We start from the raw sequence: 17,564 nt of genomic DNA, 5'->3' as shown, positions 1-17,564 counted from the left end.
CTCACACAAAAAAATTTAAAGACCTCATTTTAAAACTAGATTACAATATTTACCTGATCTTAAAACGAGCAGTTTGTTTTTAACAAATTTAAGAGAGATCAGTAGCAATTTTAATCTAATTTTGTATGTTTTTTGTTGAGTTTGGATGTTCTCGGGTTTGTTTCGTCACATATAGTACACTTTAGTTAACATCTTGTTCAAATGTAATTCGAGGTCAAAGTAAATCCAATTAAAAATGCTATTAAAAAACCTGATGGGTCACATGGAACACAAGAAACGCTTTTGTGGTTGTTTTTCTTAAAACAGATTATTTAGAGATTTGTTCTGCTTGGTTTACAAATGAGGTTCATCGCAAAAAATCCTGAAATTAATATAATCCCTCTGTTATCATATAAGAAAAACAAACTGTAAAAAGTTGATTTGAAGGCCACATGGGCGATTCTAGTCACTTACCTTACATTTCCCAAATTCCAATATTAAGTTTCTTTCACTTTGCGTCAGATACTAGCATCAGCGTAAATGTAAAAATAAAATATGCTGGCAACCAGAATACAATCTTTTAAATAAGCATTTATAAGTAAATATTAACATATGAAAACTGATCTCTCACCTAAATATTGAATATGCATTTATAAACTCTTAAAATACTTAAAAAATATCTGCATCTTGGATTCCCTTCGTTATAGAGAGCTATTAAGTGTTTTCACACCCAAATTTATCACAAGCAAAAGGTCAAAGAGACAGGCAAATTGTAAAAAAAACAATTCAGTTTACTTTTTCAGTAAAGAGCCTGAACCCTGCATACCCCTTTGTTACTGCAAAATGCAAATGAAGGGCACCAGAGCAAGCACATTGAACAGCATACACACAAGTACATTAATCAGAAACAAATAAGAAAAAGGCAACTTGGACAAATGTGAAGATGAAAAAGGAATTGCAAACATCGTACTCTGCAACATCATTTTACTTCGTCCTGTTATTTGGTCTACTTCATAGCCCAGGTTGAGGCTTTATCGGAACAATGAAAGTAACTATTAAAACAGATCTGACGAAGTACTGCATTGGTTCACATGCAATCCATAGACTACATACGTACATTGATATGGTTATGGATTACCACTATTTGCTATGCCACCAGCCACCATTATCCACTTTTGTGTAAAAAAAAACCAGTGAGTAGCTGTACATAAAGAAAAACAATCAAGAATTTTATTGACAGTGAATGGCAGGAGCCTGACCTCTGTCTTTAAAAAAACCACTCCTGTACTCCATGACGGACGCAGTAAATGTTCTTAAACTACATGTCTAGATTGACGGTTTCCTTTGGATGTACTGAAATGGAGATCAGTGAGAGGAGAGGTTGTGTGGTGACTACACACTTGCTTTAACACCAGTCATTGCTAAAGAGTTCTTTGCCAGACATTCGTCGAATTTTTGAGGTAGAAAGTTGGCATCAGTGCTTTGAAGATCAACAAGTTGGATTTTGTGGAAATAAAATTGGGCAGATCTGGGGTACATCACAAATGCTTGAATTTTTGTACATACCTGTCAAATGTCAGATTTTCCACTGCTGCCAGAAACTGCTTATTCTCTAATTTTTGTCACCAAGGTAAAGTGAAAACCTAAAAGAGCAGTATGAGAACTGATGTTTTAAAAGTGTGTCATGGTTTCTTTATACAATGAAGTCTTTACATCTGATTGTGTTTCGTTCGGAAACAGGGACCCTAAAAGTGCTTATGAGATCTGCGAAGAACAATGCAAAATGAAGCATCAGATTAAAAGTTTGATATTCTGGTTTCTCTCTCCTTGTTGTTGGCCTTTTTATTCAGTTCCAATCTCCATTTCACTGTGAAACACAAGACATGAAGCACCAAGGAAAAAATCTAATATCTTATCCCCCTTCTATCACCATTTGAAGTATTTTAACCATCATTTGCAGCCACAAGCTGGCCCAGTCCCTGACGCACATAAACAGCTTGAATCTCTTTTGTCTTGAGGCAGAAGTCACAGGCCCACACAGCGGCACTTTCTCTGGTTAGCAACCCATAAGCTGGCTCGGTTAGGCCCGTGCAGTCTCTATGGAACCAACGTTGGCATGAAGCTTCACATAAGATGGCCTCCTGGTCGTCGTGCACTTCTGACATGCATAGGCCGCAGGGGAACACCATGCCTCCACCCAGTTTTGGGGGGCCTGAGCCTGGGCCGGCAGATGTTGGAGCAGGCCCACTGGGAAGAGGGGAATGGGTGTTGGGTGTAGAGTTAGAGTTGGATGGAGGATTAGGGTTACTACCTGGGGTGTTGCCGCCACTGTTGTTGTTAAGGTTGTTCTGGTTGGAGTTGGGTGGCTGGTTTGGACCTCCGGAAGCATTGTTCTGCTGGTTGTAGGGGGCGGACCCCGGGTTGGAGTTTGGTGGTGTCGGTTGCTGCTGGTTGGAGGGAGTGTTGGGACCAGGACCGCCGGTGGAGTTTGGTGGAGGATGCTGATTGGTTGGTGCTTGTTGAGGCTGTGGACCATTAAGAGGGCCTGTAGGGGAAGAGTTGGGATTGGGGGGTGCGGAAGCCGACTGGGGTTGCCCTGGTGTATTGGGGTTGGGTTGAGAAACATCTGGATGCCCTGGGAAACCTCCTCCAGGCTGCGGGGGACCAGGAGCTGGGGATGGACCGGGGGTTGCATTGTTGGATGGAGGACCAGAGGGATTCATGTTGGGTGGTTGCTGTTGAGATGGAACAGGTGGACCTCCACCCGGACCACCGCCAAAGTTCTTTCCCTCTTCACCTACAGGGGGGCTAGATCCAGGGTATGGGCCATCTTGCGGAGGTGGAAACTGTCCTTGTGGAGGCATACCTGGGTGTCCGGCCACCATGTTACCCCCACCACCGCCACCCATTCCCATCATGTTCATTCCTCCTCCCATACCCCCCATAGGGTTCATGGGGCCATGGGGGGGCCCACGGGGGCCGGGTCCTCCAGGTAAAGGTGGGCTGTTAAAGGGATGGCCTCCCTGTCCATGTGGAGGGTGTTGCTGAGGCATACCAAACCGAGGATGAGGCGGACCTCCTCCACCACCTGGTCCACCTCCCATTGCTCCGGGTGACAACATTGGGTTGAAGCCCTGTCCAGGGTGCATGGGGGGGCTAAAATTGGGCGGCATGTTAAACTGTGATGGCCCACCGGATGGAAAACCTCCTCCACCACCTCCTCCGCCTCCACCACCTCCAAAGCCTGGCATGCCCCCAAACCCAAGAGGGTGGTGTGGTCCAGCGTTTGGTGTCGGGGGACCGAAAGGAGGTCTTCGTCCAGGCTGTCCACCACCAGGTCCTCCAGGGCCGCCCATGAATCCCATACCTGCTGTCATTCGACCAGGCCCACCGTAGCCTCCTCCTCCACCTGCCCCTGGGCTGGACAGAAAAGGGGCACCACCTGGACCTCCTCCAACGCCAGGTCGTGATGGAGGACCAAAGTCATCGTCGAAAGGGTTAGAGGCCACCAGGTGATCCACCATCGGAGTGGGAGGGGGTGCGAACTCAGAGAGGTGGGAAAACGATGCCCCCTAATAGAAAATACAACAGATGAGTAAAAAGGTGATGGCACTGAATAGAATAATTTTAGCTCATATTTAGATGCTGGAGAGAGAGAGAGCATATTAAGAAACGTTGTACATGGTATTACAAACTAATGTGGCAGACAAATCTTCAAATAAATAAGTTATGACAATCATATGTGTTTAGAACAACATGACACAGAATTAGTTTTGTTTTTTTGTGAACTATCCATTTAAGCAATAAGCATAAGAACTTAATAGTAAGATATTAACCTGAGCGTTAGATTTCCTCTTTTTTTTCTCCGGGCTCTTCATCTGGGAACCTGTAGAGGCACAAATGTATGAATGGAAATAAAAGAAATGGGAGATGAGGGAGTAGCTTTTAAAGTAAAACACATATTCAACGTTTCAACTTTCATTCTATCAAGGACAAGATGACTAAGAATTTAGATGTAATCTTTTTATTCGAAATCAATCCACAATTAAACTGATCACCAAATCACTACAAACGAGTCAAATTCAACGGCAAACACAATAATCTAATTAAAATAACTTTTACATTTCAAGACATCAGACTTAATTTCTATCAAATTTGGTATCTTTGCCCACCTATGAGACCAAGCGAATTAAATCTTATACATTAAATGATAAAGAAGAAATTCAGTAGAGCAAAAAAGACATCAAGTTGATAAGCAGGTTTCCCAAACCCTGAACCCAGGAAAGAGGCTTGCATTAGGGCAAGTAACAAGAAGGGAAAAGAGTTGATGCAGTGTGTAAAAACAAAACAAACGAACACGCCAGGTGAAGAGACAAGTGATGCGAGGTTGACATAAAGCTACCCCAAAACAGCTCCCCACGCAAAACAAGGCCACCGTACATTTAGGTATGTGCTGACAGGGAAAGGGAGATTTGCAGCCAGAGCTGTGTGGATTCCCGCTCGGACACAGAGATGCGCTGATGGACAGTTTCCTACCTTTGCCTCGTTTTCCTTGACTCTGTCCCGCCTGCTGTCCCGCCATTAAAATGAGTGTCGATGCGGTGCCATAACACCGTTCATTTACAGAAATGAGTTTATTTGACCAATACCTCCTCGGGTCCAACGAGTATCACCCCGCCGCCCCAAAAACTCAAAAGTAACTTTACCAAAAGGGTAACGAAGTCGGGCACCTATTTAATAACATGTCTGAAGGATGCATTAGGGCCCTAAATCAGATTTGTCATGTTCTGCACGTTTACACTCAAATAGTTATGTGATTTGCTTAAGCATCACAGACTTGAAAACGCAACGTCAGATTTTTGCAAGCACGCAAGCCGGCCGCTGCAATTGCAGGTAACACAAAATAAATGTGATCAGAGTGGACTGAATGTGATTGCACATCTGCCTGTCTGCAATGTGATCACATACAGATGTGTCTCTACCTGGATTGCTGTCTAAATGACATTTAGATGCAAACACACAAAGCATTTGACCCCATTTTAAACGTCCCGATTGATCGGAACGCGTAACGCGAGCGTGAATCACGCGTTAAGCGCAAATTCATCGGTAATTTAATTCAAACGTGATTTGAATGCGCTACATAGCTACCGTTAGCCGTTCAGCCATCAGCAAGCAAGGTACAATTGTGAAACGTTGCTCACACAGCTCATTCATATACACCTGACTGTTGCATCAAGACATGGATGTCAACCCTTATATGACAAACAATCAATGTCAAATAGACTTACGATTTAATATTTATCCCCAAACGCGAAATTGGCCATGTTAATTACGGCCTACTCGTTGCCGGACAAAGAGGGACAGCCGGAGTCTACTCGCGCAGAGCATGTGTGGAAAATAGGGGAGGTATGGCTAACGGCTGGATGTCGTTTTTACAAAATATTCACGTTTTAAGACACATTCATGATAATGTCATACTATTCTACTTATATGGCAGATTTACGCCAGGGGAATTAGTTTCATATCTGCCGCGTTTTTTCTGTATTAGATCAAGATGTTTCTTGTACACCCCCTGTGAAACATATTTGTGGGCCCTTCGAGATCGTACCATTTCTGCGTCCATTACGGGATATGGGCATTCTTTGTCGTGCATTTAGCTTTTACTTTAACTGCGATAAGTGATAGTTTAAATCGTTATGATAAAACACAGTTTGGGCTCTTGTTCTTTTTTTGTATGTGTTTAGGAAGAAACGTACTTTTGCAGTTCTATAAGTCCGGGCCGTTCACCCCCAAGTCCACCTATAGGCGCGTCCCAATGTGTGTAGTTACTACCTCAGTTGCATTATGGGATTTGTAGTTTTAAGTCCCTTATGAACTGGCGTATTCGTTAACTTTTGCAGGCAGTTCCTTAGTACCTAAGTAGCGATTTCGTAGTGATAAATATTAAACTGTTTTCGTTTCGCTCCCATATAAGTCATAGACGGAAAATTGAAGGACAAATTGTAAAACTGATTCAAAGAACAATTTACCGCGGTTACCAGGAGATGCCTGGTAAAAAATCATAACATTTAATAAAACATTAACGTTTATCTATAAATGATTCACGAAAGTGCGTATTTTTTATTTGTTATTATTGCTTAAACAATATACAAATAATAACAGTCAAAAACAGACAAGAAGAAACAAAAAATCACAAATGGGATGTTACTTAAACATATTGATAAATTATGAGAATTACATGACACTGAAAAAAGGAAAATAATTACAAACAGATAATGTTTTTAAGGGCTTTTTGTTCTCAGACAACTTAATTGAAAAGAGGTATTTTTCAAGTTCTTTCAAAAATATACTTTTTTATTTTTAAATGCTTTATTGAACATTATGATATAACAAAACAATGTTACAACAAAAACTTAACACAAGGAAACACTTAGATTAATGAAAAGAAAGAAAATATACTTAAGTGCGTATTATGATAGCTCTATGCTTTGGTGTGACGTAGCGTACAGTAAGTGTACAATCTTTTGGCGACCTCTAGTGGTTGTACAAAGAACCTTCACTGAAGTAGATGGGGCACAATGGTGCTTCAGTTGTAAAAAAAATGATTGAACATTCAAATTTTACACCATTTTTTTCCAGACACAGTTAAACTGTTTCTATCTTAAGCAGTTTCTGCAGTGACTCATCAGTGGATACTTTCACACTGCTTTAGAAATAGCACTTAAGTCGGTACATCTCTTGTAAAACAATCTTGTTGCATTATCTAGGACCCTATGAAGTCTGCTAAACTAAAAGTAATTGGACATAATATAATTGGACGTTATAAATTCAGTACTTTCTTGCCACACACACACACCTAAAATCCACAATTCTTTATCCAAACACTTCATTGTCTTTTGATGTATTTGTGTATATTTTACAGTTGTATTTATTTATTGTTTGTTTGTTATAATAATTGTTGTAAGTACTTTACTTGCTCTTATAATTAAAATATCATACCAATACATTTACATAAAACACCTAGCATCATTGAATCATCCTGGTGTGTGTTTCCCCAGCGTTCATCATGAATGATTTCTGCATTCTCAGGCCCTTGTTTGTGACCCATCAGAGTTAATTTTAGCCCTGGCTTCGAGTTACCTTCTGCATTGCCTTGAATTCAGATGAATTGTTAATCCATGGATGCTGTCATAGGCGGGATAAGATCACGGATAAGGTTAGGTGAATGGGTGACAGAGGCGACGAGGTTAATGACTGTATGCGGATCAGATTTAAGGCCAGCAGGTTTAAGGGTGGAATAGCAGCAAGACGTACTAGCCGAAGGGAATCACGCAGCTAAAAATGGGCAAAGTGTTGTTGTCTTGGTATCGTTTCGCCGGTATTAAAGACACTCAACGGGCAGGAAAAAGGAGCAAATTGACACCAGCCTCCCTCCTTCCTTTTGGTCTGCGCGCTACGATCCCTCTCTTTTTACCTTTCTTACTGATAAGTCTGATAAGAGGTCTCTTGTGACGCCAGCAGTGATCCAGTTTAAGAGAAGAGCTGTCCTCCATGAGCACGAGAGAGAGAGAAGCCAACCATGACGAATAAAGCAAACATGCGAAAACTAGGCATATGTGCCTAATCTACATTTAGATTATCCTTTTTAATTCTGTAGTCATATGTAATCTAATCCAAAGTCACTGGACATCACTTTACAAAGTGTCTTTTCATCCCAAACGTATGAGGAAGAATATGAACAACTGAAGACGTTCCAAAACATTTCCTATGACAGGTACGCTTCCACTTCTAAACACGATGGTAGTCGTATCTCTGGCATTCTCACCTGTGGCACACTGAACCTGCTCAGACACGCTCACGCTTAGCTGCATTGTGCATGATGATTTCACATTTCCCCTAAATGTTGTACATGGCTTGCCCAAGTCTTTGATGTCATACACACGGGTGAATCTTCGTGTGTCTCCACTTTAATGTGCTCATGTGGAACGTGTTTTTCTGCTTGTGTGAAATGTGATATGGACACTATTGTTGATCTTATTGTGTCATCCTGTGTAGAGATAAGTCGACTGTGGATGTGAGTCGTAGGAGGAGACCACGATGGAGGCGTTTGTCAAGTGAGAAGAGGTGTCTGTCAGGGCCCGTCCAGACAGCCTGACCAGATAGGGGTGACATGGAGCACTACGGTTGCCAAACGGCTCCGGTCAGGCCACACCACCACATCAAGGCTGCCACTCGGGCACGGCCAACAGGCTGTTTGTTTGTTGAAGACAAGATACATTGACAATATCTCAGAAATGGTTTGCACTTGTGCGTTTATGAATATATGAAGTCATTCCTTTAGATAAAAAATACCTAAAGTAGCATTACTGTAGTTGACATTAAAACTTAATCCGATGTGATCTTTAAAATCTATAAAAAATTATCTTTGAGAAACCGTTAGTTGGCCAAAAAAGTCTAATAAAATGTCAATGTAATGTCAATCATTCCCAAGTGCTCTTTTATTGTTATTGCAAATATTTACTGTTATATGTAATTATATGTAATTTCAACCAATGCAGTGAATTTCATACGTGTTTAATGCTTATGCATTTTTGTCCACGGTATTAAGTACAAGCCTTTTGCAACTTACATTTATTCTTATAAAATGGCCTTCAAAACATATGGAAGTCTTTTGTGGTCGCACCGGCATTCATTCTTGGTCACAAAGGAAAAATGCATTGAATGAATGTGCTGAGTTGAACCAGTTAACCACAGAATCCCGTCTGCCTTTGATGTGCTTTGAATGACTCATTGCAGACCAATATGGTCTACATTTCTACAGAGGCCCTCATACATGTTTTCATGGACTGTCACCACTCTCATTGAACAGAAACTTGAATGGGAAACAAGTTAAAAAAGTTTCAAAGAGCATCTTATGTGCTTTCAAATCTTATCTTTGTATATTTTTCAGATTTCTTGGTTTTTGCATTCTTCTTGATCATGCAATATTCTCTTTAGCTCTAGGTTTAAATCAGCTAAAACTTCTTGATTTGACTCATATAGTTATACGGTGAGTTGAACATGTACATCAAATGTGTACATCTTAATGAACCGAGGAGGCACCAAGAAAGCTTATTTTGCTAATGTGAAACAAGACAACATGTGATCAATTGTCATGTAACACGAGCTAGTAAATGCTTATATCACTGAAATTAAAGATAGCATCCATAATTGATTATACATCTTGATCTGGTTCCAAGTCATTAGCTCAAAGTATTTGCTTTTGGGAATATGAGGGTAGGCTATAAACCACAGACATATCTGAAGAATATTGAATATTCAGTTATAACAGGTAAAGGTTATCCATTAAATATTGTATGTTTGTTGTTGTTATTATTATATGAATATTTGTGAAATGATATGGCATTTGTAGTCATGGCTTACTGTTAAAAGAACCAATCGCATCTATGTGATCAAGCCTGGGCATAACGCTATTGGAAATGAAGCCCCGCCTTATAGTTTAAACAGCCAATCTGCGGTTAGTTATAATGTTTTGCATTACAGCCGCGGAAAACAATACGTATAAACCGTATAACCCTGATTTATTTGACAGCTTTCATGTCTTGTCATGCTGTCAGTCTTTCACATTGCTGTTGAATGACTTCATGTCACTCATGAGGTTTGGTTTTGTTGAAATTCAACAGACACTGGACTGGAATGGCCACAATACTATAGAAATGCTTTCCACGGTTGTATTTTATTGCAGCTTAATCTTGACCAACATTTTGGGGGATTTTGGACTTCACCTATTCACGTGGATGGACGGGAATGGATGCACATGATGTTATGAATATAACCAACTGATGTGCAAAAAGGAGATTTTGTTTATACTTCAGCAAGACTCATTTGTAGGCTTTTTCTTTTCTGTCATGTTGAAACACAATTATCTGTGACGCTTTATTGTTGCTTCTCCAGGCTGTACCGCAAACATAGCAAGTAGTAAATCGGGTCAGACAGGTTCAGCCGGAAGTGAGTCCAGGATGAGCACTTTTTAAAATATTTACACACATCTACTGGGAATCCCTATTAGATAACCTTGAAGCTTCGGTCATCTGGTTACTGCCTGGACAATATAAGTTGTAAAAGGGTTTTACTACCGCACTATACCAGGGTAAACAAAGTTTATCAGCATATCTGCCCGAAAAGGAAGCCAAAGACTAAATCGGCTTAAACAAAGGCACCATTGTTCTCTTAACCTGAGCAGACAGGCTAACTTCATCCATTTTATGCAAATCAGTGCTGGCTTAGGATATGTGGTGGAAGGAAACCAAATTCATTTCCCAGAATTGCATTTAAAAATGATGAAAATGAGAAAAATATCAAGTTTCTGGAGGTCAGTTGCACGTTTATTATAATTAAGAAGATACGCGTTTGTTATTTAATACAAATAGATGCAAAGACAGAGACAAACCAAGTTCAACACTGAATCATTTCAGTTGTGATTGTATATGAACACTGTTATGACTTCATGGTTACTTTGAATTGGATGTAATAATGCATAATTTCATAAATAAATTATGTAAAATACCATAACATCAGGTGATTGTTCAGAACTGTCCATTACACATTCCTGGACACGTACGATTCTTAGGCTTTTACATAAACCAAAGAACATAACCATTGCACTCAAACTAAACATTTTTTATGTACCCAGACATAGCGTCTTTCTCCTCAATAACTTTGATCAACTGTGAAAAATAGCTTAGCGTTAGACCAACCAGCACCTGGCACTACCCTGCGTGTTTTCCATCAGCCCCCCAAGTGTTCGCCTTTGGGTTTGACAGTTTTGCATTGAAAGTAACGAACAGCTTGTGTTGAATTATAAAAGCAAATCTCCTTCAGGAACTATAGGTTTGTCAGTCCCGATGAAAGAAATGAAGGAAGCTAGAATCTCACTCTGTTCTCACCACTACCACGCACTAGTACTTCTCTCTTGTTGTGTACGCCCTCATTATTCTTTCTTTTCATCCGTAGCTCCGTCGCTCTTGCTGTCGGCCTTGGCTTTGGGCGGCGGACTATCCAGGAAGAAGTCGTTGCAGGCCACGGTCAGCGCGCCTATGAGGATGATGAACTCGGTGAAGTCCACCTCGCCATCGTTGTTGGCATCTAGGTCATTCATTACACGTTCCACAGCGTCTTTATCTTGGGCGTTCTGTGGGGGGACCAAACATAAAACAAGTTGGAATTGATGATGGTTCCAAAAAGGTTGTCATTTCCATGATATGAACGTTCTGAAAGTGTGACCTGAGCGATTTCTTGTTGTATTATATGAAGTGTTATCTCAAAAATAAAAATTATTTCATTTATTGTGTCGTTTATAACGATATTTTGCTAAATGTCTCAGCGGTTTTGTATTTATAAATCAATGCCCCCCCATTGGGACAATTAACTCCCAAACCTACCCCCAAAACACCTCCCCCCGTCAATCCCACCTGTCAATGTTTCTGGGTTTCCAACATTCTTTGATATACTATATCTTTTTTGGTGTTTTGACGTATAAAGTCATACATGTTTTAAATGATGTGAGGATGAGAAAATAATGACAGAATTTTATTTTGGATGATTTAATTCAAAGTGGTGCCAACATGTGTGCCATTTTAAGAAAAGAGACCTGGATCTGAATGCATGTGTTCTGCACAGGACATAATTGAAGGGTCGCTGTGAATCTGCAAATGATCCGTTATTAACTGTTTGTGTAATGCAAATCTTAACTTGTTTTACAGGTTCTCTCCCATTGGTTTTGGCTGAGATGTACGTATGGCAGAACGCAGGTGTTTGTAGAAGTACCACAACATGGCAACCAAATAAGTTAAGGGTTGCTTGGCTGACTTTGCGTTTATTTAATATATTCATTTCATATATTTTAATATGTACAAATGTTTATTTAAAAATATGTAATATTCATTTTGTTAAATAAATATTGCAGGTTTACCTGTGGGTGGGGTACCCATATACATATGCTGTACAAGTAACGGCACAAATGTTCCCATCATTTTTGAATGTCTTTGTTGACACATCTAGACATTCATTCATAAACACTGTTCAACACTAATACTGTGTTATTTCTTTCTCTTACCCCTAGATAATTTCCCAGCTCCTCTGTCAGCAGCTCCCTCAGTTCTCCTCGACTGAGCGTGAATTTGTCTCCTTCCTTCCCAGAGTACTTGTGAAAGGTCTTGATGAGCATCTGCATCGCGCTTTCCAAGTTGGAGCTGGGCTCTTTGGACATGCTGTAAGGTGGCCCAAAAAGGTCAAAGGTTAGACACAACGAGGTGGCGCGCCTCTCGCTAGACCCAGCTGCATGCATGGTGACATGGCTAGCATGGGCGGAGCTTTTGGCTCAATAAATTCTGGCACAAACACAGGGCTTGGGTGAAGGGTAAATAAAATGGCTAAAGAAATGGTCTGCAAATGTGAGAGATATTCAATTAAAATGTGTTGGTTTTTTAAGTCAGTGGAAAGGTTTGTTGAGGAGGGGGGGGTTTACTCAAAAAGCAACATTCTTACACATCACACTTTGACCGTGGCATCTTGGATCTTCTCTCTCCAGGTTCAGGAAGCTACTGTGCATGTATAGAAACAGACACAGTCATTGATGAGGTGCGATGAATGAGAAACTCTTCGGAGATGAATTCTCCACAAACTGCTGGAACGCTACACAGTACGGTTTGTTGATGTAGTTTTTCTGGGCTGCACTTTTAGATGTTGAGACATACATGTTAGCGGTATTGTTGAACTGTCACTACTTTAAATTTGGCATTTATGGGAGACAAATACATCTAGATTTGACATTTTGAGGGATTATCCTGACTCATCCGAAATTTGAATAGAGTTATACAACTGTAGTTTTCTGGGCTTTGCCTTTGAAAGCACCAGGCGGCTTATTAAAAGCTTGTGAACGCTTCCCTGCATGCAGCTTAACCATCTACCTGTCGAGCATGTAACAAGGGCACATCTTACAACCACACGTGAAACATTAAACTGTCAAAATGAAGATAAACTGCAGGCAAGTTCCCTAGGGAAACATCATACAGGTAACGCGAGACTGACGTGATGACACACATATATGCGCATACCTGACATTTTGCCAAAGAGAAAAAGGGTTCGATTAAGGACTTAAGAGGCCAAAGTTAAGTGAAAGAAATCTCACATGCATCAAAAAGTGGTTATACGACTTAAAGGAACAGTTCACCCCAAAATAAAAATTCTCCCATTATTACTCAAATAAATGTCTTTGTTTCAATGAACACGCAGCGAAGAAAGATATTTAGAATGCTTGCAACCAAACAGTTCTTTGCCACCATTGACCACCAAATATTACATCAAAGTGTCCCAGAACGGTTCTTCGAAATATATGTTTTGTGTTTAACAGAACAAAGAAATGTATAATGCAATGTTTCCTTCTATGGTAGTCAAGGGAGGCCAAGAAATGTTTGGTTTAAAGCATTCTTCCAAATATATGTATCTGTGTTCATCAAGATGAAAAGATTACAGAATTTAAATTGTTTGGGTGTACTGTGCCTTTAAGATGCTGTTACTGTAATCAGGTCTCAATGCGTCAGGTAGTTATTTGTAGTACTACACCATCTACTTACACTAACTAGTGAATCTAAGAGAAGGCCTAATGAGAAAACGCAAATGGTCACATGTACATTTGGAACAAAAACCTTTATCCTAAGACTAATAAACACTAGACGTCAAATGGGCACGAACTAGAAAGCACAGGGGTAATGTATAACATAAAAGGCATTTAAAAAACAAAGGCTATAAGACGGTTTTACATGTGTACAAATAATCTGTACATACTGTACTTCATTCAATGAAATGCAAAATAAAGGTGCCCTAAAAGATCAAATGATGGCACATTTTGGAGACAGGAAAATCGATCTTAGTAATATCAGAACAGAATAGACATTTTGGAAATTCTCTGACACCGTGACAAACCAAGACGAGAACAGTAACGTAATACCGTGTGAGGAGGTGACAGTGAGAAACTGACCTACAAGGAAGGAGAGGTGAATAGGTTTGACTTCAGGCCATGTGAAAAAATGTTATTTAAAGTGCATGCGCCTAAATCATTCAAGATGGGAAACAAATATGGAAATGTATTAAAATTTCAAAAATCCGTCGACCACCAATCGGAATTTTGGGCTACACTTTAAAAAAATAAAGGACGGTCCATGAAGAACATCCAATACATCTATTTCACAAAGGTTCTGTCTAATGTTTAAGAGTGAAGTTGTGTCCTCCTCGGTATATCTGGTGGTTATTGCCCAAGTCCAAGTGCACCAGATCCTCCCCACCAAATTAAAAATGTTTGAAATATTTCGACGATTTATCAATAGCTCTGACCTACACACATATATAAAGAAAACTGAAAAAAGATGTTTCAGAAGAAAATCCAGAAGAGCATTCATAAGCTTCAAACTCAAGAGACAAAGGAGCCCTTTCTCCCATCCGAGCTGTCCGTCTTACCTGAATGCTTATGGAGAGCTTCCTTTGTTTGAGATGAAGTGCTGGAGATGGTGATAGACAGCCAGGGGAGCCGAGGAACATATGAGGAGAGCGAGAGAACCTCCGGGGTTTAAATATCACTCACTCCCCCCTCCTTGAACAACAATATCTAGCATCTTCAGTTTCTGCTGTCTACCCGCCTCCTTCACCCCTCCTGTGCTCACCTTCTTAAACTCACCTGCCAGTATAAGGGCCATTTGACCCCGCCATCCCAGTTAACTCAAGACAGCAAGACTCTACAGGCCACTGGAGTTTGCATTACAGTCTTTTATTGTTTAGCAGTTAGAGATGGTCAGTCATACAGCATAGGAAATAATGGAAGAGTATGTGATCACTTGGTTACATTGAGCGGATACTTCATACGTGTACACTTAATAAAATGGTCTTCTGGTTTCATGTTTCTCCATGCCGCAATCCCTACTGCTGTTAGATTGACACTTCTTGCATTTCTATTTATTGATTTGTACTTTGTCTTATATGTTTGGGTATAAGAAATAAAAAACATATGGGTATATCAAATATATATTTACAAGAAATTATTTTGGGATCCATCAAAAAACACAATAAAATAATCTTCTCTCATTAACATTAAAAAAATTGTAAAAAGTGTAATAGCCATGTTTTGTTTGATTGGTTACCATTTGTATAACAATAGTTTTACTAAAATTAAACTAGTTAACTGCAGCTATACACGGTTTTGTGGTTAACCATGCACTGAAAAAAGTGAAAACAATTAAAACCAACTTAAAACAATTTCTTTAATTTTAGACAACTTTATGTCAACTTGTTACAAGCAATATTATTATTTTTCTCAAATTATATTTACGGCTTGGTTCTAATCAAATGTATACATTTGAACAAACCACCGTTGTTGTGATCAGTGTTTGCATTAGTTGGGCTCTTGAATTGGTGTTTGTTGAGGCAATGAAAACTAACATCCATTGGGATCAAGTGATTGGTGACTGTAATCATTGTGTGGTTATTTAAAGGGGTGGTGCAACGGTGTGTCATACATTCTGACTTCTTTACAGTGTTAAACGTGCTTTCTTCTCATTATTATTATTATGGTCAACCTGTCAAAAAACCGGGGTTTGACATATTACGTAGTATTTCCGTGCTCGATACACTCCCCCAGCACTCCGAAAGGTTTCCGAAAGTTTTTTTCGAACATGAAAAATCGTTACCTAACAACTTTTCCTAGTCCCTTATTGGACAATTCTCCAATAGAATTGGAGTCCCCTCCCCCCACACACGTTGCATTTTTTCGGAAATAATCGAGTTTTATCTGTCTTTTATAAATGTGTTCAAGATAGGGCTGCTTTAAATTAATGCTCAGGAGTGTGTTTTTAATGTGTGAATATTGTGTGATCCTACAATGTGAGACTTAAACAGTGGTACTAAAACAATATGAACAAACAGAAAACAAAATGACTCAATAAGACGGCAAGAATCAGTGTATGAATCTCCACAATGCTGACAATCAACAAAAAATCATTACCAGGTGCAGCGTTTGCAGAGTCAGACACACCAAAGCAAACAAGGCCGTAACAGCGTCGGTTTTACGTCACCAGGATATACATGACAGCATGAGCTAAACGAGACCTCATTAGCATGATCTAACCGAGCGCATTTTACACAGAGCTTCACGCGGCAATGCATGCTGGGTAACATCATAGTACAAAACTCATTCATGACTCCCAGTTGATCTGTTTATCTGAATTAATTTGATGATTGTCACCATTGTTGAGGTTTGTATGACGACTGTTGATGTCTAAGTGTGCCAAGACAAATGTCTGTTTATTTGATCACAATATCTTTGCATTTGTGAACCAGGACATTCAATTCACTCATAAAAGATCAACTTCCATTACCATTTTTATTTAGTGTCACTTCTCATCTTTATCAAGCTCGATAAACGTCACAAAAACTTAACTTAACTTTATTACTGCACGAGTGTTCTCATTGAAACACTATTTAAAGAAAAGAGATGTAACTTAACCATGTCAGTGATCAAAAGCCCAACTAAAACAAACAAAAATGGTGGTTGGTTGAAATGTATATATTTTTATTTGAACCAAGCCATAAATATAATTTGAGAAAAACAAATAAAATAGCTTGTAACAAGATGACGTAATTTTTTTTAGTTGGTCCAAAGTTTAACTTTTTTCAGTTTTCGGTTTTAGTAGAACAATGGATAACAAAATGTTTTTATGCTCTCCTTCTTGCAAGTCGTTTTGGATAAAAGTGTCTGCCAAATGAATAAATGTAAATGTACAGAATGTAAAATACAACAACAGGCCATTAGTTCGTTTTGTCCATATTTTACCCAACAATTGTATAATATTTATAAAGTGTATATTTTTAAGAAATGTATAAAGTGTATGTGTATATGTATATAAAGTGTGCATTTACATTTCTATATATTTGCATTTTTTAAAACAAATGGTCACACCATAGGACTATTTAAAATGAACTATTTAGAGCAAAGGTGATAAAAAACAGATTGTCCCAAAGACAGCTCCAAATATTTTCTCACTTGACATTTCAAATCCATGTTGAAATACAATCTCATGTTATACATTAATCCATACGTGCATACTAGTTAGCATGTCCTTTCTAATAGACAGCAATAAGCATCTTCCACAGCATACATGCGGTTAAAACAGAAGTAAATTCTGTATGTTCAGGGATGTTAGCCAAGTGTTTAGGTGTGAACAGGCTTGCATGTTTCAAAGACTGATGGATGGTGTTATAATATACTGTGGCCTTACGTTACCAGGTGCAGCGTTTGCAGAGTCAGACACACCAAAGCAAACAAGGCCGTAACAGCGTCGGTTTTACGTCGCCAGGATATACATGACAGCATGAGCTAAACGAGACCTCATTAGCATGATCTAACCGCGCATTTTACACAGAGTAGGATTTCACACCGATGTGGGCTATACATACTGTATCTCGATAATGCATAATGTATTATCTATAATGTATTATGTAAACTGCTAGGCCGTACGGAGATAATGGTTAAATGGTGA

At 39.4% G+C, this 17,564-nt stretch overlaps 2 protein-coding genes across 3 annotated transcripts; both read right to left on the bottom strand.

Annotated features, from left to right (window-relative positions):
- Positions 1 to 551: 551 nt before the first annotated feature.
- Positions 552 to 5,539, bottom strand: pygo2 (pygopus homolog 2). 2 transcript variants are annotated; one of them, XM_079484987.1, is made up of 3 exons: positions 4,516 to 5,539; positions 3,816 to 3,865; positions 552 to 3,551 (listed from the first exon to the last, which is right to left on the bottom strand). In XM_079484987.1, exons 1-3 carry the CDS (start codon positions 4,559 to 4,561, stop codon positions 1,923 to 1,925), a joined length of 1,725 nt encoding a protein of 574 aa, XP_079341113.1. In that variant the 5' UTR covers positions 4,562 to 5,539; the 3' UTR covers positions 552 to 1,922. The 2 variants fall into 2 exon arrangements, with proteins under 2 accessions (XP_079341113.1, XP_079341114.1); XM_079484988.1 differs by having other exon boundaries at positions 746 to 3,551; positions 5,268 to 5,371.
- A 5,430-nt stretch (positions 5,540 to 10,969) lies between these two features.
- s100s (S100 calcium binding protein S) lies at positions 10,970 to 12,548 on the bottom strand (the record flags this gene model as incomplete). The annotated part of the gene is made up of 3 exons (XM_079484878.1): positions 10,970 to 11,170; positions 12,095 to 12,248; positions 12,526 to 12,548. 3 exons carry the CDS (start codon positions 12,546 to 12,548, stop codon positions 10,970 to 10,972), a joined length of 378 nt encoding a protein of 125 aa, XP_079341004.1.
- Positions 12,549 to 17,564: the final 5,016 nt, after the last annotated feature.

The sequence above is a fragment of the Barbatula barbatula genome, assembly GCF_947034865.1.
Source record: "Barbatula barbatula genome assembly, chromosome: 21".
NCBI lineage: Eukaryota > Metazoa > Chordata > Actinopteri > Cypriniformes > Nemacheilidae > Barbatula > Barbatula barbatula.
The sequence above is the reverse complement of the archived record's forward strand: the minus strand, read 5'-3'. Positions and strand labels throughout refer to the sequence as shown.

What these genes read in the sequence shown, in the direction of transcription:
- pygo2 (XM_079484987.1), bottom strand. Translation starts at nt 4,561, where the DNA reads ATGGCGGGACAGCAGGCGGGACAGAGTCAAGGAAAACGAGGCAAAG. An exon ending in TCAAGGAAAACGAGGCAAAG is followed by an intron (nt 3,866 to 4,515) that starts GTAGGAAACTGT and finishes GTGCCTCTACAG; the next exon opens with GTTCCCAGATGAAGAGCCCG. An exon ending in AGAGGAAATCTAACGCTCAG is followed by an intron (nt 3,552 to 3,815) that starts GTTAATATCTTA and finishes ATTTTCTATTAG; the next exon opens with GGGGCATCGTTTTCCCACCT.